This window comes from Rhinolophus hipposideros (genome assembly GCF_964194185.1).
Source record: "Rhinolophus hipposideros genome assembly, chromosome: 21".
Taxonomy (NCBI): domain Eukaryota; kingdom Metazoa; phylum Chordata; class Mammalia; order Chiroptera; family Rhinolophidae; genus Rhinolophus; species Rhinolophus hipposideros.
Window position 1 is genome coordinate 27137699 of NC_138067.1, and position 22119 is coordinate 27159817.

At 39.3% G+C, this 22119-nt stretch overlaps 2 protein-coding genes across 7 annotated transcripts in view; one reads left to right on the top strand and one right to left on the bottom strand.

The window, feature by feature from the left end:
• CMC2 (C-X9-C motif containing 2) lies at nucleotides 1–20504 on the bottom strand. Of its 5 annotated transcripts, XM_081031347.1 has the most exons (6): nucleotides 20126–20273; nucleotides 19527–19612; nucleotides 18947–19136; nucleotides 13197–13312; nucleotides 8344–8415; nucleotides 1–3512 (listed from the first exon to the last, which is right to left on the bottom strand). In XM_081031347.1, exons 3-6 carry the CDS (start codon nucleotides 19131–19133, stop codon nucleotides 3426–3428), a joined length of 462 nt encoding a protein of 153 aa, XP_080887473.1. In that variant the 5' UTR covers nucleotides 19134–19136; nucleotides 19527–19612; nucleotides 20126–20273; the 3' UTR covers nucleotides 1–3425. The 5 variants fall into 5 exon arrangements, with proteins under 5 accessions (XP_080887473.1, XP_080887472.1, XP_080887475.1 ...); XM_081031346.1 differs by lacking the exon at nucleotides 19527–19612 and having other exon boundaries at nucleotides 20126–20275; XM_081031349.1 differs by lacking the exons at nucleotides 18947–19136; nucleotides 19527–19612 and having other exon boundaries at nucleotides 20126–20504.
• CENPN (centromere protein N) overlaps nucleotides 19806–22119 on the top strand; it is a 20557-nt gene continuing 18243 nt past the window's right edge. The window contains exon 1 of one of the 2 annotated variants that reach the window (XM_081031353.1): nucleotides 19806–20644. The gene's annotated coding sequence lies outside the window, so the exon portion shown is untranslated. Of the gene's footprint in view, nucleotides 20757–22119 lie in introns of both variants that reach the window. The other variant, XM_081031354.1, reaches the window with a different exon arrangement.

Below are 22119 nucleotides of genomic sequence, written 5' to 3' on the forward strand. Positions count from 1 at the left end.
CAGTCACAGCATTTTTTATTGTATAACAAAGTTACTTTCTGCTGATTATTTAGTGCTTAGGCCTGAGGTACTAAGGACTCAGTGGTAAACAATACAGTAAACTAGTCTAATGACCGCATTTTAAAAATGAGACTTGCAATCCAGACTGAGCATCCTCTCAGAAGTCATACAGCTGGGTAACAACTTACAAACAGCCCCTGCCCATTTTTGAAGGTCCCAACAGTTCATGTGATAAAGAAGAGGGCTGAAGGCATCTGAGCTCCTTGGGCACAAATCCAACCATTCAGCACGGCACAGGCAGGTCTCGTTGGCTTTCTAATCCACCTGACAGAGGGCTATTTGCTCTTTTACAAAATGACACATCCCTGGAGACTCTGAACTCCAAGAGTCCTCAACTACAGCTGCTCTGTCACAGAAGTCACAATAGTCCTGCTTTAGGTTACAGGTACTTTCAACTGACAAAATGCTAGAGGTGGGAAAGGTGACAATCAGTGGGCAATCAATTGACCTGATGATTCTTTGCAGTCCTTCTGCACGGCGTGGTGTGCCAAGGAAGGCTGGAGTCAGCCGGTACCAGCTCAGGAGAGCCTACTGTGTGCACCTCTTCCCAACTACACCTTGAGTGACATCAGCTTGGTAGCTTGAAGTCTGTCAAGGCAAGAGTAATTACACCACAGAAAATGGCAAATGCTACAAATGAGTGCCCCTTTTCTGAGAGCCAGTTATTCAACATTTCCCAGCGTGTTACTGGTGACCATGTTAGTATATGAGATTTTGGTCCAGAGAGCAGAAACAGCCTTGTTCTTAATTCTTTGTAGAACCAGCATTGCATCTTGCACAAATAGGCATTTATTGTTCTCTGAAAAGAATACTTTGCATTTCTTGTAGTGCTTTAAGTTTTTACCTTCTAATTTGTTTTCTAGGGGAGAAAAACCATTACCACTGTCAGCATGGGCACTAAATCTCATCCACGTCTGCATCCTCAAAGATTTCACTCCAGAAACTAATCCCTCCCTCTCCTCTGGCATTCTTTCACCATATACCTATTCCCAAATGTCCCCCACCATTTCCTTTTGATTTTTTTAAAACCTTTTCTCGATGCTACACTGTCCTTCCCTTCAGAACCAAATGTGTTTATATCCTCCAGCTCCACTTCAGCTTCCACCCATTCCTTACCACACCAAATGGCTCTAAGGTCACAGATGACAAAGGAACCCAATCAATTGGCAACTCAGCCCTTACTCTGATCCAGTGACACTCCCTCCTCTGCAACTCCCTTGGCAATCTGTGGCACCATTCTCTATGATTTGCCTTCTACCTCTATGCCTCCTCCATATATAGGGCTCCCTCTCCTGTCCTGAAATATTAATATAAATGCACAGAAGATCCACCCAACTGTCAATTACAGATACTTCTGGGAAGTCAAGTGGTACTGGGTATAAAGAAGGATCCTAATTCTATAAAACTTACAAATTGTTTGACTGTCCCATAAAAATGTAGTACCTATATAATTTTAAAAACTGACTCCAAAGTTTCTACTCTATAAAACGAGTTTCACGCTCCACTATCGACGCTGGCCATGGGGCATTAGCTCTGATCTGCATGCTGCTGCCTCCCAAGTCTGCTCTAGCCCAGACAACTCTAATAAGCTCCAGATCTGAACACTCAGAAGCCTATATGCCACCTCCACCAGATCATGCACACGTGCCTCTCCTGTACCCCTCGCGCTCAGGGCAGGGCACCATCAGCACACAGGCACAAATCAAATGCCTGAGCCCTCTTAGGCTCTTCTTATACCCTACACCTAGCCAGTCATGCTGATTCTATATTCAAATTCCTCTCAAATCTAGTCACTCCCCTTGATCCCCAAGCCGCTTAATTCAGGCCCTTATTTATCACCTAAATTAGGGCAACATCTAATTGCTCACCCTGGGTGCAAACTCCCTTCTTCTCCATCTTATACCCCAAACTACAACCAGAAAAATCTTACTAAAATACAAATTGAAACATATCACCCTCCTAGCTAAGACCCCTACACAAATCCCTAATCACCATATTAAAATTTGCAGCTGCTCACCACAGCATTGAAGAAAATATTCCAAAAGAATTCACAGCCATTTCTGATCTTCCACCAACAGCTCTTGTATTCCAGTCATGCTACACGACTTGAAGGTCCCCAGAATGTATTCAATTTTTACTCCATTTGTCAAAGGTCACCTTCACTAAGTAGCTTTCTTAGAATGGCTCCTTCTTCTTGAAAGCTGGGCGTGGATGCCCTTTCTATATTTTCTATGACACCTACCTAATCATGGCACTTACTATACTACAGTAATAGTCAGTTTCCTTGTCAGTTTACTACAAGCTTCTAAAGACAAAATGTCTCATTTCTGTACCTGTACTGCCTGACACGGGGGTTGGGGGGACTGAATATTCATAAATCTCAGTCTTGAAAGGGATGTCAGAATTAATTCTGCTTTCTCCTCCAACTCTTCATCAAATGTCTGTTATCCTGTGTACCCACCTCGCCTCCTGAACACTTGTGATGAGGAAATCACTTATTAAACACTGATACCAACAAGACCTCATGCTGACCATACGTGCATACACAGAATTCACTGGAAGGAGCTCACAGCTCACGGTCTATTGTCACCTTATCTGACAAGATCAAGCCCCTGATGTTTCGTGGCTGGAAGGTACTGACTTCCAGACTCTCACAGGTCTCAGCAACACCAGGCAAAAAGAACACTGCCAGAAATGAGTCTGGGAAGAAGTGCCCTGTACCCAAGCAGAGAGGAGGCATGCTGTCCTAAGGTTAATGCCCAGTAGTTACCTGGCACCCAGGGCGGTGGGCACATCCAACCAAATAAGAAGCAAAGTCTGTCAGGACTTAAATCCTAACCTGATGTTAATTTTATCAATGTAAAGCACAACATTTTAGCAAACAGCTCTTTAAAAAACAATAAAGCTGTTTTTATATAGTTAACACAGCAGGGACTTTCTCAAACTCTTTTTACGCTGGCTGTGTCTTCAATGTTTAAGCTCCAGAATTGCCATGTTGTCAGAAAGGAAAATCTAATGGGACCATTTTGCCCTAATTCCAGGAGAGTCTAAGAGAATGGAGAAAATATGATTAAAGTCAATTATTTTATTGGGGGAGATCTGTTCCTCGAAGGTTAACTGGCTGTAGGCAAAGGGAAGAAACTGTTAGAAGTCAGTGTGTTGGTAAAGGAGTCAGAGTACTGAAGGCTCTACCCAACAAACATTCTGAATCCAGGGATTTCGTAGTTCTCCACAGCACCATTCCTCCCGGCTCACTTGCCATTTATTCAAAGGATTCTGGAGGCCAAATGGGATGGGATTCTTTAGGTTATCAACCAAGAGTCTTTAGGTCTTCTCTTAGCCAAGGCATCCAGTGAAAATGTAATTTATTTTTCAGAGTCCTCTGGAGGATTAAAAAGTTTCCTTCGCATCATGTTGCCATGCTCCCTGCTCTTGTTCCTCTTTTCCATGTACTGGAAAATAAAAGGGGGAGAAAACAGCAGGTTATTATCACCATTTATACCAGTTAAATATTTCTAAATATTTACAAAATAAAAATAATGTTTTTGCTGACAAAATTCTTATTTGCCTTTTATTTCATTGCATCTGATATTGGAAACAGGGACCTTAGAGGTAACCTAGTACAATTTCATCCAATACAGTACAGCACCTACATTCTAATAAGTGCTCAAGTCTTTACAGAATTTCCTCCCCAAACATGAATTTAGTAAATATTTAAAATGGATGATTTTTGTCCCTGTTCTCCAGTTCACAGTCTATCAAATCACCTCTTGAACACTTCTAGATGAGGAGCACACTACCTTGAAATATAGCCAATTTAGTTATTGTTGCACTAATTGTTTCAAAGTTTTTTATGTTGAACCAACAGTATTTCCCAGTAAATTCTCTTACTGCTCTCTATTTCTTCTTGCCTGCTATAATCTTCCAAATATCTGATTACAGATAACCTACTTCCTGCCTCTTTTTCAGGCTAAACATTGCTGGTTTCTATAACTGTTCACAGAACATGGTTTCTGCCTTCTAACATCTTATCTATAAGTACCTTTTTTAAAGTACTTTAATATCAATACCCCTTATAAAAAATATCACCAGAATTAAATACAATGCTCCAGACATAGTCTGACAGATGTGGACTACAATGAGTCTACTAGTTCTTAATACCTGGACACATTACATTTCTATAAATACTATCAAAAGAGTAACTGGCTCTTATCAACCATATTATCCTACTGGTTCATATAGAAACTTACAGTCACCTGCATTTCCCAGGGTATTTTCATCATGACTAGTCATTGAACGTGATTCTCCCTAAACCCTGTTTCTTTAATCAACTAGATCTAAATGCAGTTTTCCACCCTGGATGTTTTCAGGCTAGTATTTTGACCTAGCCAGTAGGTTACCAACAACAGGAAATATAGAGCTTGGCACTTAGAAAAAGCACTTGTTTAAAGCAGAAAACTTGAGTGTTCTTATATGTATATATTTACAAGCTTATAATACATATACCATAAAGCTATATATTTTAAGGTGAATGAAGGGTCCCTAGAAAGAGAGGGGAAAAAGTAAAAAATAAATCCAAGTTGAAAGAACTGACATTGGACATCAAAATTTTTTAAGAGACAGAGATGTGGAAAGAGGCCACAGAAACGAAAGATTAGTGACAGCTAATCAGGGACTTGATCAGATCCCCTCCCCTGACCCGAGAAAATGGTGTGGAGATTCCTGACTTTGACTTATTTCACCCTCTGGTCCAGTAACCTCCAATGTAAGGAGTTGGGGTAGGTAATCTTTAATAAGTTTTCTGAGTCTAAGGTTTTGATTAAAGGGTTCTAACATTTCTATGGAATGGTAGTTTTCAAACCTTTTTTTCCTTGCTCATCAAAGAGCCACTTCAAAATTACAGATGAAGCACCAGGCCCCTTTAGCCAAAACCATTCCTTTTATCAGTCATACATTATTGGTCATACACTTAAAATTGTTAGGGGAAAAGGGTGTTTCATTGCTCTAAAATGTTTAGTAAAAAAGAGTCACTATTCTAGAACATAGATACCTGCTCTGAGAAAAATATGATATCTACAACAATTTGATATCTGACAATTAAGTTCGCGAACTCATCCTAGAAAAAGTGCTACATACCTCCTTGCTGAATATCACTACGGTCACCTTCGAAGTACTCCCCTTGGGAAGCTATGCACCGATACCAGCGCCTAGTCCATTCTTCAAAACAATTTTGAAACTCTCTTTCTGGAATGGCCATCAGAGCTGTCGTCGTATTACCCTTGATGTCCTGTATGTCATCAAAATGTCTTCCTTTCAATATTTCCTTTATCTTTGGGTAAAGAAAGAAGTCACTGGGGGCCAGATCAGGTGAGTAGGGAGGGTGTTCCAACACAGTGATTTGTTTACTGGCTAAAAACTCCCTCACAGACAGTGCCATGTGAGCTGGTGCATTGTCATGATACAAGAGCCATGAATTATTGGCGAAAAGTTCAGGTCGTTTTTGTCTAACTTGTTCACGCAGCCTTTTCAGCACTTCCAAATAGTAAACCTGGTTAACTGTTTGTCCAGTTGGTACAAATTCATAATGAATAATCCCTCTGATATCAAAAAAGGTGAGCAACATCATTTTGACTCTTGATTTGGACTGGTGGAACTTTTTTGGTTGTGGAGAATTGGCTGACTTCCATTGTGCACTTTGACGCTTTGTTTCAGGGTCATATTGGTACACCCATGTTTCATGACCAGTGATAACACGGCCCAAAACATCATCTTGCCTCTCCAAAAGGTCTTGGCAAACTTCAACTCTCCTTTGCTTTTGTTCATCGGTAAGCTCCTTTGGGACCATTTCTGCACACACCTTTCTCATGCCAAGATTTTCAGTTAAGATTTTCCTAACTGTTTCTCTGTCGATGTTTACCTGTTCCGCTATGCTTCTCAAAGTTAGCCGACGATTTTGACACACTATTCGACGAATTTCTGCAATGTTTTCGTCAGTTCTGCTCGTTACTGGCCGCCCTGACCTCTCTTCATCAGTGACGTGTTCTCTCCCCTCAGAAAAACGTTTAATCCATTTGTACCTTGCCGTTTTCTTCATGGCATTGTCCCCATAAACTTGGACTAACATGTCCCTGATTTCACTTCCACTCTTGCCAAGTTTAACAAGAAATTTAATGTTTGTTCGTTGCTCTAATTCAAGCTCAGACATTCTCGCCATGGCACACAAAAACACAACAATAATGAACGCCACTCAGCAAGACACTGCCACACGTCGACACGAACACAGCTGTGAGACAGATACACCAAGGTTATGAAACCTTACAGAGCTGTTTGTACAGTGCTGCCAATGTAAGCACACGGTGGCAAGTTCGCGAACTTAATTGTCAGACCTCGTCTGTAATCACGTTGCCTCCAGCAATCAGCTTGGGAGAAGAGTCTTAAGAGTAAGTCTTCAGAAGATAACACTTTGTAGCAGGCCAATAAGTCATAGAACAAATTAAAATTTAGTCTATATTAAAATATATGTTAAGGTATCTCCAAAGGGCATCAACATGACCCCTGAATAAAAGAAGAAAAGAAAAAGGATGAATATGATATTGTTCACAAAACTCCACTAAACAACACAGATAGAATGGAATATCCATGAACCAAAAACCAAACAGAACAAAACAATTAAGAGAGACAAAAGATGATGGTACAAAAGTATTATCAGTGATTATTTCAATAAAATGAACAAAAGCAGCAACACAACAGAGGCTCAACAGAACTGGCCAGTTAAAAGCTTCAGAAAACTAAATACTCAAATGACGCAGCAAGCAAATAGTAGGAAGAGAGCATTAGAATCAATAAATGGTAAACTAGAAAGCATTAAAGGCAGAGAGGAAATAAATGAGCACAGGTTCAGAGGACTGAAGGATAAAAGGACAGAAAAACATCTATAAATCAAGTAATGAAGCAACATAAAAACCACAGAGGACTTAGAAAATAAGTTGAGGAGAAAATCTGAAATTTATATGAAAACAAAATCAGACAAAATAAGAGTATCTCCAACATTCTACCAAATAATCACTAACAGCTCAGGACTATCTGGGAAGAATATTTCTTATGAAGATCTAATCACCAAACCAATAGCAAAATCATTGAACTGTAAGGTGAAAAAAATCTAAACTTAGGGAAAAAAGCTGTCTTAACACAACTGAAAGTATGTGAGAAATACATAGCTATACCAAATAGTGTGGGCACTATGTTTCCATATCTTATTCAAAAAAGGAACACAGCCCTAGGGTTAGTTTCCATCTAAACCAGCCTTTGCATATGAAGGAAAAAAATCTTTGCAAAAATCAGTTTTAAACACTTATACATGTACACATTTGTGCACACAAAGAAAATTACCTCCCTTAACTAAGAACTCTAGGAAGTTCTTCAAACAGTAAAGACACTTTAGAAAGGGATTCCAGAAAGGAAAAAAAAAAGCCCAAAGTGGAAAATATAAAAAAATGAAGAAAGATAGATGCCGGACAGCTTCAAATATTATATCTAATACCTTTCAATATGAGACTAATAGGGGAGAAAGCTGAAAAAACACAGAAAATGAAAGAAAACTGGATGGCAGATTTTTAGTAGTAAAAGATTTTTAAAGGTTCTGGGCATAAAATGTCTGATGTACAAAACAGAAATGGAATTTCTTTTCAAAGATTTAAAATGCATCCTGCTTGGTCAGCAGTACCTGTAAAAAGACAATGAATTGAGGTACTCTGGCTATTTGGCCATGTCCAAGTCTTATCCTAAAACTGGGTTCAGGAAATGCGTCTTTCCAAATAAGTCAAACTAGATCCTTATGGCTTATACATACCATAATTAAAAAGAAATTCAAAATTTGGAAGCTGAAAAGATCCTGAAGTCTAGTATCCCCCATTTATATAAGAATATTGACACCCAGAAAGTTAGCTACCTAGTATAGCTAATGGCTGATTGACATGTGTTTCTGCTCAACAGAAAATCAATTTCCCAAACCTTAAAATTCATCCAAAGGAATTAGTGATTATTATAATAAGGAAGTTGTTTTCATTTATGTGCTTGCAAAAAAAAACAGTGATACTCTAAAACTGTCCCCAGAAGAGGCTTTAATTTCTCTCCTTGGTTTTAGGGTGGGACATACATATAAAGTCAATTTTTCCGTTTATACTAAACTTTGGGGGGAAATTTAATAATGGCAGAAATATATAACACTTCAAAAATGTTCTGTTCCATTGTTCAACCATTTCCATACTTTAACACTTTTCTTACCTCATTCTTCAAGCATTTTCTCATCTCCCGATCAAGATCATTGCAATGACCAAAAAATTTCAGAATGCTGTGCTAAAAGGAAGAAAAGGGGCAAAATATTTCATCCCATAATATGCTATGGTTTCTGGCACATAGAATTTATATCCTTATTCCTACAGAAATGGGTTTAATGTGTCACCTTGTTATAGCTAAATCATAAGTATAAAATACACAAATAAATAGGCTTATACTGGCCTTGCTACAAAAGAAGAATAAATACTCTATAGCAGGGGTGTCCAAACTTTTTTCAACGTTTTTCACCAAGGGCCATATGCGGTAAAATACACAAACAGCCGGGCCACTCACTCGAGGTAAAGTACGTATTGCCCCACCTGGTTTATTTAAGTAAACTAAATATATTTTTGGAATTTGCTATGGGCCAATAAAAAATGGATCGCGGGCCGCAGTTGGCCCGTGGGCCGCAGTTTGGACACCCCTGCTCTATAGGTAGAAATAAAAAACAAAGACTTTTCCTTGATAAATGGGAAGCCTATTAACCTGCCAAATCATCACAATGACAGTGTAAACAATTTTATTTCCTAATACCTTTCTTTAAGGACATGTTAAAACCACAGCGTAATCCATCCTCTATTACGGGGAGTGATGTCAAAGTGCAGTGGGGTCTATTAACACGAGCAACCTCCTTCACTAGCAAACACTGTCCCAGAAAAGAGCTACTTAATATATGCTCAGTGCCAAAGCCATTTTCTCATTTGCCTCCATTCAAAATGTCATCAGAAATACGTAACACTATTATTAGATGGCCTAGATGGGCCATATAAATTAGCCAGTAAGTCACAATATAAGGAAATCAATGTCTGGAGTCCAGTCTGCTTGTTTGAAAAGCAAAAATAAAAATCTCCTATGGTTTCAAGTCCTATGACTGTGATCATGTCAAAAGTATGGCTGCTCTGAAGCACATTAAGATGGACTGAAGTCAAGAACCTGCACTTGAGCAGGGCATAACTGCTGTGTTTGTATGTCACAATTACTGAGGGTGGGTTGGAAAGCATAGTGATCTCCTGTGACGATCGTGCCATAAATGCTGAACTTGTAGCTACAATAATAAGCACATCCTTTTCCTTTTCTTTCTAATTAAGGCTTTCATGGAAACCAGACGACACACAATTAGTAAGCTATGCCTCATGCTATTTCTTTCTTTCCTGATTCATCACCAGTTTAAATGTATTTTCTTGTCCACAATGGATAAATGGTCATTTTTTCTGGCAGGAGACAGACTAAGATCTCTTACTGGTTATCTAATGACCTTTTCAGAATAAATATTTCTTGTGCATTTTTCCTGAACTACTCCCTTGACAACAAATAAACGGGAGGAACAGTGCAGTTTCACACATCTTTTGGTCAGGTAGAAATAACAAAGGATTGGACTTTTAGAATGCACAGCAATATCTCATAATTTAGTTTATATTTACTCATATCATCCCATATACATACATCTTACTTTTAAAAATCCAAGAGAAAAATTAATTTATATTTTTGGTTTTACCTCAACATTAAGCCTAAATAAGAATTATACTCTTGTGACATTAGTGAAAAACCTAAAAGGCCCCAGTGGAATCGGAGAAAGATATGCTCATCTGCTGCGATTCTCTTGTACACACACAGCATGAGCCTCTAGTGCCTGATGTCGATTTCTAAAGAGCCCAACTGGCTAAGCAAGTAATTGAGTAAGTGAATCAATCACTCAATCGATGTCTGGAAGACCATGTCCCAGGCACGAGGATACAGCAGTAAACAAGATGGACCTGGGTTCCACTCTCAAAGCACATAGTCAGAGGGAAGAGACAAATAATGAAGTGACTGCTATAAAGCAATGATTCTCAAAGTGTAGTCCAGGGACATCCAGGAGTTCCTAAGACCTTTCCAGGGGACACATGAGGTAAAAACTATTTTCCCAATAATCAAAAATCTGTTTTGTTCACTTTCATTCCCTCACAAGCATACAATGGAATTTTCCAAAGGCTACATGAAGTGTAATGTCACCACTGATTGAATGTAGAGGCAACTATGAGAATCCAACTGTGTCCTATTAAATAGACATTAAAGAGAATTGTAAAAATGCAAAAGCAATGTCACTCTTTTCACTCTTTTGTTTGTTTTGGGAACTAAGATCTTTTTTTATGAAAAATAACTATGTTAACATGTAATAAGTTCATTATAATTTCTTTTTTTTTTATTAAATTTATTGGAGTGACAATTGTTAGTAAATTTACATAGATTTCAGGTGTACAATTCTGTATTACATCGTCTATAAATCCCATTGTGTGTTCACCACCCAGTCAGTTCTCCTTCCATCACCATATATTTGATCCCCTTTACCCTCATCACCCACCCCCACCCCTCATTATAATTTTTAAATAAATATTTTCTAACTTCTGTTTTAATTTCTAAATTCAGTAAATATTGGTAGATATAGCCCACATAAAGTTCTTTGAAGTCCTCAATAATTTTTAAGAGAGTAAAGGCGTCCTGAGACCAAAAAGTGTGAGAACAACATTCATAAAGTAGGAAATGTATTACTGGAATGCAGAGTGACTGTACCATGAGAATCTAAGCCAGGAAAGAAAAGAGAAAATGACAAGTTAAGCTGAATAAATTCTAGAGGATGATAAATGGTCTAGCAAATGGGAACTGGAGATAGTAAAGAAGACTCTATAAGTTAAAAAGCAAAAGGAAGGGGCCGGCCCGGTAGCTCAGGCGATAAGAACTCCATGCTCCTAACGCTGAAGGCTGCCAGTTTGATTCCCACATGGGCCAGTGGGCTCTCAACCACAAGGTTGCCGATTCCACTCCTCGACTCCCCCAAGAGATGGTGGGCTGCACCCCCTGCAACTAACAACGGCAACTGGACCTGGAGCTGAGCTGCGCCCTCCACAACTAAAACTGAAAGGACAACAACTTGACTTGGAAATAGACCTGGAAGTACACACTGTTCCCCAATAAAGTCCTGTCCCCCTTCCCCACTAAAATCTTAAAAAAAAAAAAAAAAAAAGCAAAGGAAAAAGCAAGTACAAAGGCTTAGAAGAGAGAAACATGCTCCAGAACAACTGCAGAAAAAGAGACAGGAATAAGGGGAAGGACAAACGTAAGGGACTGTGGTGAAGCCCAAGGGATAAAAAGGGGCCGGTTTCATGAAGATCTTAAAATACAGATTGAGAAATGTAGATTTTATTCTGTAGGCAAAGGGAGCCATTAAAGGGGAACAATGATTAAACTTACATTTGAGAGATCCCTCTTGATGCAGTGTGGAAAGTAAACTAGGACAGAGAACAAAAGTCAGGATCACTTGGCCCCCAGTAAGATACCTTTGGAAGTAACTGGTGTTAAGAATAGACATATATATATAAATCAATGGAACAGACCAGAGAGCCTAGAAATAGACCCAGTACATATGGTCAACTGATTTTTGACAAAGGCATAAAGGTAATTTAGTGGGGAGAGGGTAATCTCTTCAATAAATGATGTTGGAATAACTGGGTATCCACTGGGAAAGAAAGAGACCTTGCCGCATACCTCACACCATACACAAAAATTAATTTGAAATGAATCACAGACCTAAATGTAGAAGCTGAAACTATAAAACTTCCAGAAGAAAAACTAGGAGAAAAATCTTTGTGATCAGGAATACAAAGATCCTTAGAACACAAAAAACACAAACACAAAAAAGAAAAACTGGTAAATTGGACTTCATCAAATTTACAAACTGATCTTTGAAACACATTCTTAAGAAAATGAAAAAGGGAGAAAATACAATATACTTATCAGACAAAGGACTTGCATGCCCAATGACAAAAAAAAATTCTGACAACTCAATAATAAGACAAACAACTCAATTTTTAAATATGGGCAAAAGACTTTATATGACTAGACAATAAGTACATGAAAAGATACTCAAAAGCATCAGCCATCAAGGAAATAAAATTTTAAACCAAATGAGATACTACCGCATACCCACAGAACGGTTAAAATTAAAAAGACTTACAATATCAAATCTTGATCTAAATGTATGGTGAAAATAGTCTGCCTAAAGTATATCATCATCATCAACATTCTTTGAATCAATAAAAATATCTGACTTCACTGATCACAGGTTTTACTATCTTTTAGTCGTGAAATTTTGCTCATTTAAATGACAATATTATAATAATTTGATATCTCTACAGTTTATGAATATCATGAGAAAAATAATGTATCATGCAAAGTTAAGGAACAATATATAACTGTCTCATGCATCAGATATATGAAAAAAGCTAAATATTCGACATCTGAAAAAATATCAATCAGCTAGATTAAATGCATTCCAAAAATGGGCTTCTTTCTATTTTAGTTTTAATCATGGAATTTTACTTCCATTCCACAATTAAGTAAACTTGTCAAATTAGGCCAATCATAATTTAAAATTATTAACATCTAATTATAAAAATATTTCAATTTCCTTTAAACACAGAATGGTAGACATCGAGGAAGAGAAAATCTCAGAATTCCATTTTGATCAGAAGAGTTAGAGCCGAAAGTAACTGTTTTAGCACCCTGTAATTAGGAAAAGTATTTTATTGTAAGAACATGATTCTAACTATTATGTATCATCATTTCAAAAGATTCCTAACAAACTTTCATCCTTCATTTTTACTAATCACAAAAGGGAGTGATTTTTGAAAAATCACAAGCATTAATTACTATTCTTTACTAAGCTAAGACATTATCATTCTCTTCCATTAATGGAGATAACATTTTACATCAATGTGTTGCGCCTGTTTCATTTTTGCTTTATGGTCATTTTTCTGAACTCTTACATTTTTGTGACATTCCTTAAGTAAGTTAATCAAGACGTTGCATTCTTCGGTGTGCAAGTGTGGAGATAAGTCAGGATGCATCTTTAGAAGAAGGTGATGGAGCACTGCAGAGCAACCTGTGGATACAAGAGTGTCTTGAATATGTGTGGCTATATTTGTTAATGTGACCTAAAACTATTTTCAGTTCAGAACCTCCAGTGACCTTTATCTGAAAAGAATGTTGACCTGAGCCAAATTATTAAACTTGAGCTTCAGGTTCCTTATCCAACGATTTAACAGATTCAGCAAGTTAGCAGGAGAGTTAGAGAACATGCAAGTTCAGAAAAAGCAGAACTCAACACACCCAATCCTGAAAGAAAGTGCTCAAGCAGAAAACAGCTTGCCACTATTAATAAGCCTGACTTCAATTATTTTTCCCACATTCCTGAAACTGATTACAACTCATTTTTGTTCAGATGAAATTCTACCAATTAAGAGAACTGGCTTATTAATCCTTTAGAAATGTATATACCTCAGAGGGTTAAAGGGTCATTAGTCTCACATTAGTGTGAATTAATATAGCCTGCTTTCTTCCTAACAGCTGGCTTAAAAAAAAAACTAACTAAACAATGAAAAGAAACAAGCAGATGTAAAATAAAAATTTCAAATTTAGCAGATGAGTATATCGCTAAAATGCTATTACAATGAAAACAAGAAGCTGAAATCCCTAAAATTAGTTTAATTAGTTCATTCACATAGAAAATTAGCAGTCAAGGTCAAGGGAAAAAGCATTATTTTGAGGTGTGTGCTATAGTTATGTAGCACTATACATCCATTGTCTTTTTTAAACCTATTACTCAGAAAAGATTAACTCAGAAAAGATTACTATAAGAATGAACCAATTAATTGCTTTAATCTTTTAAAAGCTCTAAGAAAGAAAACAGGAGAAAATCATGACCTTAGGTTGGGAAAAGAGTTCTTAGGTACATTAAAAGCACAATCCATAAAAGAAAAAGTGTAAAAACTCATCAAAATAAAAAACTTTCCTGATTCAAAAAACACAAGACAATAAAAAGACAAACCACACTTTGGGTGATAATGACGTGGCAGTGTAGGTTCATCACCTGTAATAAACATACCCCTCTGGTGGGGATGTTGACAGCTGGGGAGAGGCTGTGCTATGTGGGGGCAGAGGGTGTATGGGATCTCTCCACCGTGTTTCCCTGAAAATAAGACCTAGTCGGACCATCAGCTCTAAGGCGTCTTTGGGAGCAAAAAGTAACCTTTGATTTTTACTCCCAAAAATAAAAATAAAATCTACAAGCTACAGATTAGGTGAAAATATTTGCAAGTCATTTATGTATCTAGAATAATGTACCTAGAATAATGTAAAGAATGCTTACAAACAATCCAATGTTTAAAATGGACCCAAAAGTGTACAAACAATTTGAATGGATATTTCACTACGGAGGATACAAACATGGTTAATTAAGCACAAGAAAAGATGCTAAATGACCATTAGTCATTAGGGAAATGCAAATTAAAACCACAATGAGATAGTACTATACATCCACCAGAACATCTACAATCAAAAAGACTGACAATACCAAGCATTGGTTAGAATGTGGAGAAAATGGACCACATGCATTGCTATGTGGAATGGAAACAGTACAGACACTTTGGGAAGACAATTTGGCAGTTTCTTAAAAAGTTAAACACAAATTTACCATATGACCTGGAAATTGCACTCCTAAGAATCTACCCAAGAGAACTGAAAACATAAATTCACACAAAAATGTGTATATAAATGTTCACAGCATTATTCGCAATAGCCAATACTGGAAACAATCCAACTGTCCAATAACCAGGTAACTGGATAAACACATGTAGTTATTTATACCATGGAATATTATTTATCGATTAAAAGAAATTAACTTCTACATTTGCCAACATGGATAAAACTCAAAAGCAGTAAGCTAAATGAAAGAAGCCAGATTCCAAACACTACATTGTATGATTTCTTTTTTATGGGATATCTAGAAAAGGCAAATCTGTAGAGATACAAAGCTAATCATTGGTTGCCTAGGCTTGAGTGGGCAATTTACAAATGGACACCAGGGAGTCTTTTTGGGTGATGAAAATGTTTTAAAATAGAATTGTAATAATGGTTGAACAATTGTATAAGTTTACTAAAATCACTGAACTCACTTACAATGAGTGAATTTTAGGATATGTAAATTATACTTTAATAAAGCTGTTAAAAAGAAGTTATGAGAAATGCAAACTGCCCATCCACCTTCCACTCCAAATAAAATCTTTAAAAATGTCTAAACAAACAATTCCAAAGAATTATCCTACATGTACACTTTCAGATTTCAATTTAGAAAAATACTAGAAGATCACTGTTTCACTGAGTAAACACATACCCAAAAACATACATACCACAGCTGAAGATCACAAATCAGGCTGTTTTGCCCAGTTGAGTATTTGAAACGGAAACTAAAAATGCAGCCAAGTTCAAGTTTTGTTTGCCTGCATTGACTAGTCTTTTTAATGATAAAATTTTTTTGCCTCAGAAAAACAAGGTCTCATACAGTCCAGCAATTTAAGTCATCTAATACCGTACCAATATTAGGCACCTACATTTATGTATAGTATCAGTTACCTCGTTTCTGCCTCACTTGTTTTTTTTTTTTGAAGGAAGATGTAGACTGGTTTAGTCACCTAGCAAATGTCTTTTAACATTTTGTAAATATGTGAGACAAAATATTTTTGCATAGTGTATTTGCTAGCCCTCAAATTTGTGATTTTACAGTTCTGAAATGACCTTTTTAATTAGCAAAGTGGATACTTGAGAAGACACTTGGCTGCTGAAATAAAAACATACATGCATGTTGTATATAAGCATAAATGCATTATGATATATAACTATATACACATATAAAACTATAAAACAGGGCCGGCCTGGAGGCTCAGGCGGTTGGAGCTCCTAACTCCAAGGCTGCCGGTTCGATTCCCACATGGGCCAGTGGGCTCTCAACCACAAGGTTGCCAGTTCAACTCCTGGAGTCCCACAAGGGATGGTGGACTCCCAGGGATGGTGGGCTCCGCCCCCTGTAACTAAGAGTGAACATGGCACCTTGAGCTGAGCTGCTGCTGAGCTCCCGGATGGCTCGGTTGGCTGGAGCACAGGCTCCCAACCACAAGGTTGCCAGGTCGATTCCTTGAATCCCACAAGGGATGGTGGGCTGCGCCCCCTGCATCTAGCAACGGCAACTGGACCTGGAGCTGAGCTGCGCCCTCCAAGACTGAAAGGGCAACAACTTGACTTGGAAAAAAAAAAGTCCTGGAAGTACACACTGTTCCCCAATAAAGTCCTGTTCCCCTTCCCCAATAAAATCTTTAAAACAAACAAACAAACAAAAAAACTATAAAACAATGGTATTGTTCTTAGAACACACTTAAATGAATGTAGATACTTTCTACAGTCATCTTATTCTAACAACACTATTATAATGCAAATTTTTATGAACTAAAGAAAAGCTAAATATATATTCTATATTCTTATTTTTAAAATTTCTTCAAATCCATAAGAATGTATCTATATTATTAGTGTGGAAAATAATTTGTTGAACACTTACTATGTGCTAGGCACAAGTCTAATAATCCTCCCAATAAGCACAGGAAGTAGGTACCTTTTTAAATTCAGCTGAACCATAAGAAATTGTCTTTTTGTAGGTCAAAATATGGATTACCCACATTTTCAAAGCAAAACTAAGCCCTAGTCACACAGGAAGTGGCAGAGTCATTACACAAGATAATCTCTCACCATGACAAACATATTCCCATGTTCGAAATAGGAAAGACATACTAGCAATTTGTGAACAAAATAAATTCAGATAGACAAAAAAACTACTACTTCCCAAAGAGCCTCTGGCTGGCTACAAGTTCAACAGGCACTAATTTTAAGCCTAGTTTTCAAAGAAGTCTATGTAATATTATCCTATACAATTAGAAATAGAGGGTCTGTCTACATCAAGGAAAAAAATATTACTACATGAAATTGGTAATATTCACCAACTTAGGGGAGCCCACATCAGAGGAGACAACTGGAAGGAATAACCTGGTTAAATTGGACAACGGATTTGAAGGGAGAAGATGGTTTGAGGGCAAAAGTTGTAGACTGGGCTATTCAGTTATTTCACTTTGATTACTTAATCTGAGACCTAAATCTCTTCTTTCTTAAAATAGAATTACCTCTTAAACTATATCTCTGTGTTGTCCTGAGGTTTAAAATAACATATGTGAGAGTCTCTGAAACAATAAAGAGTGCATGAGACATATGTAAAGTATTAATTGTTTATCTGAAATGCTCTGACACATAATGGGAAAGGATGAACTGAATTTACTCTCAGGTGTTTCGGAGAACAGGACTGGAAGCCAAAGGATGAAAGTTACAGAGGTAGACATCATCTTCCCGGAGCTGCTGAACAATGACACAGGCTGCTGCGTGAAGCTCTGTTATCTGTCCAAATGAGCCCAAAATTAAGGATTTACTACATCAATTCAGGATGTTACAGAGTATATATTCTAGCATTGCACTCTTAAATTTCTTCTCAAATCTCAGCTCACAATTCAATGATTTTGAGCTATTTCCAAAAGTGAAATTCATACTCAAATGGTAAATACTTATTACTACTAGGAATACAGAAAACAATTTCAAAAGGGTAGTGCCAAGGTAATTATGAACATCACCTGCGCCAGTGAAACAAAGGTGAAGGGAACATTCATTTGTGATAAGCCTTTGTGCATGCATGTTTACGGTGAGAAAGACCGGGATAAATTCCATTATTATTCAGTTAAACACAAAACTTCAGTCCCACTGGCATTTAGAAAACAGAGGGTTGACTTGTCACAATTACACTTCCCTCCCCATGCCAACCTTACCCACTTCCTCAAGTATGATGCACGCATTGATACCAAAACAGTCCACGTTAAAACTCTAAAATGTCCAGCTGTGGCAATTTGATGTTTTGATTAACTAGCTAACAGGCCCCTGAAAAGCAATTTTAATTTTTACTTGAGGGCAAGCTTGGAGGATAGAAGCAGTAGGGGACTCTCACTGACGATGTAAAATTTACAGTCATATTTTATGCACTCCTTCACCTTATTCTACCAAGACTGTGAGGCAAAACATTCCTAATGAATATTCTATGATAGAGGATTTCAACTAGCAGGTGGTACAATTTCAGAAAATAAATAAACCAAGAGTAAGCAATATACCAATCTAGAAAAGTAAGAAGAGAAAGCCTTCTAATAACATACTTCAGCAAATCTAAAATCACAAGAGGGAAAACCCATATATTAATGCCACTTGGGTTTTCTTTAGAAAAGATTTGCTGTTGTGTGGTTACTCCAGAAATAAATTTATACAATTACAATTTCTAATGACATTTTAAAACAAGCAGAAAACAAGGCCAGAAAAGTATCTTATTCTGAACCTGAAGAATCTGTTCTCCACAAAAACCTGTAAACTAATACTTTGAAATTTCTAAAATACTTTTTTAAAAAAGCCTGCATTTCAGAAAGCACTGGAAATAGTTAAATTAGTATTTCTCCAACTCTTTCAAACCGTGCACCCTATTCAGCAGAGATTATAGGCAAAGCAGACAGCGAGGGACTACCTACCCCACCCACTTCTACTTATCACAGCTGCAAAGTGACCAAATCTAAACATGCTGTTAAGTGACTTGGGTTCTCAAAGTACAGACCATGCTCCACCGCTGAGAGCAACCCTCGGGCTGCATGGGAAGGAATGTAACTTCCACCACACAGTTTCTTAAGGAATGAGCCAAGTTGTAGCTTTCCATGAACAAACATTTCTCCGTAGGTGCTACGTAGGTGCTGAGCACTCTGCCAAATCACGGGAATTTCAACGGGGGGAAAATTAGTCCACATACCCTGAAAGAACGCACAGACTAGTGAGGGAATAGTCTTGTAAATGCACAGTTAAAAAATGCTCAATAAATGTTTGCAGAATTTAGGATTATCACATATTTGAAAACTGGTTCAGACCTCAACACAGTTTTTAAAAAGAATGGGAGGGAGACTCATTTTAAATCAACTAAACAAATGCAGAAGCTTGTATGTATGGGGAAGGGTGTCACAACAGAATTCCTTTGCCAGTGCAAACTTCTTTCATGCATTTAAAATTTTAATTGAAGGTTGCCAGAACTCGGCTTTACTTAAAGACTCTTCATAAAGCACCTATCGTGAAACCACAGGCACGGTAATCTTTAAACCGAATGAAAAGGGATGTGAATGTCTACTTTTCTTGAAAAGCGTACTCACATCGCAATACGGATTAGAGGCAACGTACACTGCAGCTGAGACGCGCCCTAACAGGCTCCCCTCTTCTACTTGCAAATCCTGAACTCCTAGGTAATCAATAGCAATAATAACTATACAATGCGTTGCGCGTTCACCAGGTCAAGCTCTGAGCTAAGAGATTCCCCTTCTCTCAAGCGATACGCTGAGTTGTACCCATTTTACAGGCGAGGCAGCCGAGTCCAGGGGAGGGGAGGAGGAGCCCGTCCCCGGTCACGAGATGCGAAGAGCAGTAGCAGGACAGATTGCAGCCGAGAGAAAGGTCTAGGCCAACCACCAGGAGGACCTCAGTAAAAGTCTAGGAGCGGAGAGCTCGGGACGCATCTCCAGCCACCTGGGCAAAAATCCCCGGCACGGAGGTAACGGCCGCCGGGACGACCGGGGGCCCGGCCTTCCAAGTCCCAACCTCCAAGGGCAGCAGAACGCCCGACAGGACGCGGCACAGCGAGGCGCCAGAGAGCAGGGGACCGGAGGAGGGACAGGTGGGTGTCCCACGGCCTCCCCGGACACCGCCGCCAGGAAAAGAGCGTTCTTTCCGAACTGCCCCGACTCCCGAGACTCACCCGACTTGATGTCACACCGAGAGGGCTGAAGCAGTATTCACCAGCGAAGATTCTTCACGCGAAGGTCGACTGCCTGGGCCCCAGGGTCGAGCCAGCTCCGGGTGGCGAAAGCTCCCGCACGCCGTACAGCTGACCCTGCTCCGCAGTCCCAGCCGCTCGCGGCCTCGAAGGCGCATGCGCCACACGACCTGGACGGGCCCATTTTCTGGAGCTTTGGGGGGGGAGCGAGTCCACAGACGTACGACAGAACCTCAACAGCAAACCTAACCAACAAGCTAGATGTCTTGGCTGAGATTAACTGCGTGGAAACAATATTCTGTACTACGGAGAGTGACGTGGGGGCTCGCGAAGTTTCCCTTCTGCCGCTCTCCCCACGCAGGCCCCTACGCTGGGGGTAGAGTCGAAAGTTTCGGCTCGGTGGGCGGGGCTAGAGGGCGGCGGGAACTGCAATTGGTGGCTTTGAAGGTGCAGCAGGCGGGAACATCTGCTGAGGAGTGAGGCAGCTGGCGATGTGGGCCGGTAAGAGAACCCCTGGCTGTACGGAATCGGGCCCCGGAGGGTGGCGGAAGCCTTGTGGAAGTCACATCCTCGGCCTCTAGGGCGCTTTTTCGCTACCGCCGCACGTCCCAAGGTGCAGGATTGGCGCCCGGTCTCGGGTGGAGGCGGAGGGTGGGGAGGGCCAGGAGATGCGGTGGAGGCTGAGAAGAAAGGGCAGCGATGCCTGGTCTTGATGTCACATCCGCCCGTTAAAGGGCAGGGCCTTACGTAGTGCGTGCGTCAAGGGCGGAGCCGCCCCGAGCTGTCACGTTCTGGGCTACACTCCTCTCCCAGCCTGGGGTTGCTTTCCCCCCAGAGTTCGGTGTTTTGATTTCTTAGTTAACTTTGGCTTCCGTCCTTTTTCGTGCATTCAGCCTCTCGCTCCTTTTGCAGCGCTTCAGCAGTGTAGATCTACAGGAAAGTTACTTAAACCGGCTGTCATGCGTTCATTCAACAAGTGTATCTTGAGCACCTACTATATGCCAGGTACTAAGCTGGGAAACAAGAGATTAGTTAATCACGGGGAATTGGAAGAGTGTACTCAAAGGTTTCCCAGCTTTATTGCTGAGACTGAGTGTGCTCTTTCCACAAGAGGTCTTTAGAAGGGTATTTTGCAAACTTTATCCAGAATTAAGAATCATCTGAGGCACTCTAAAAATGCAGAATCTCAAGCCCTACCCGGTGACCCTCCACCCCTCAGTTTAAATCAATGAGGCCAAGGGATCTGCATGCTAACAAGCCCACCCCACCAACAGTGTTTTCGGTGGGAGAAGTTGGTTCAGCATTTCCCTGTTGGACCCGAATCCTTCCCACGTTGTTCATCTCCTCGGGTATACTGCTTAGGGAAAGTGTCTAGTACTTCATGCCGCAATTATTTGTCATTTAGGGACATGCTATGAATTAGACAAATACAGTCCCTACCCTAGTGGAGCTCAGTAAAATATTTTAAAGCGATAAAATGATCCAGATAATTTCAGATAGCTCTGTAAAGACAATAAGGAGTAGAAAGTGGGGGAATAACTTTAGACTCGGGTAATGAGGATAAGTGTCTTTGAGAAGCTATCTAAACTGAGACCAAATCACAAGAGTTGCCCATGGGAGGATGAAGAGTCTTCTAGGCAGGGGCAACTCAGTACAATGGCCCTTCACTGGAGGGGTCATTTTGTATTAGTGGAACTAAAAGGGCAATGTTTCTGGTGCTCGGAAAGCCAAGAAGATAGTGGTAGATGATGGGGAGAGAGGCAAGAACCAAGCAACACAGGGTCTTGTAGACCATAGAGAGGATTTTAGTCTTGATGTTAAGGCAGGTTGGTCCTATATCTGGACAAAGAAATAAATCAGGCTCAGTTTTCGTGATCCTAATTCTGTTCTCGTATTCTTAACTCAGTTATTTTTCTAAATAACTCCTAACAGGAGATTAACTTTGTTTTAACTATTGTTTTAACTGTTGTTTTCAA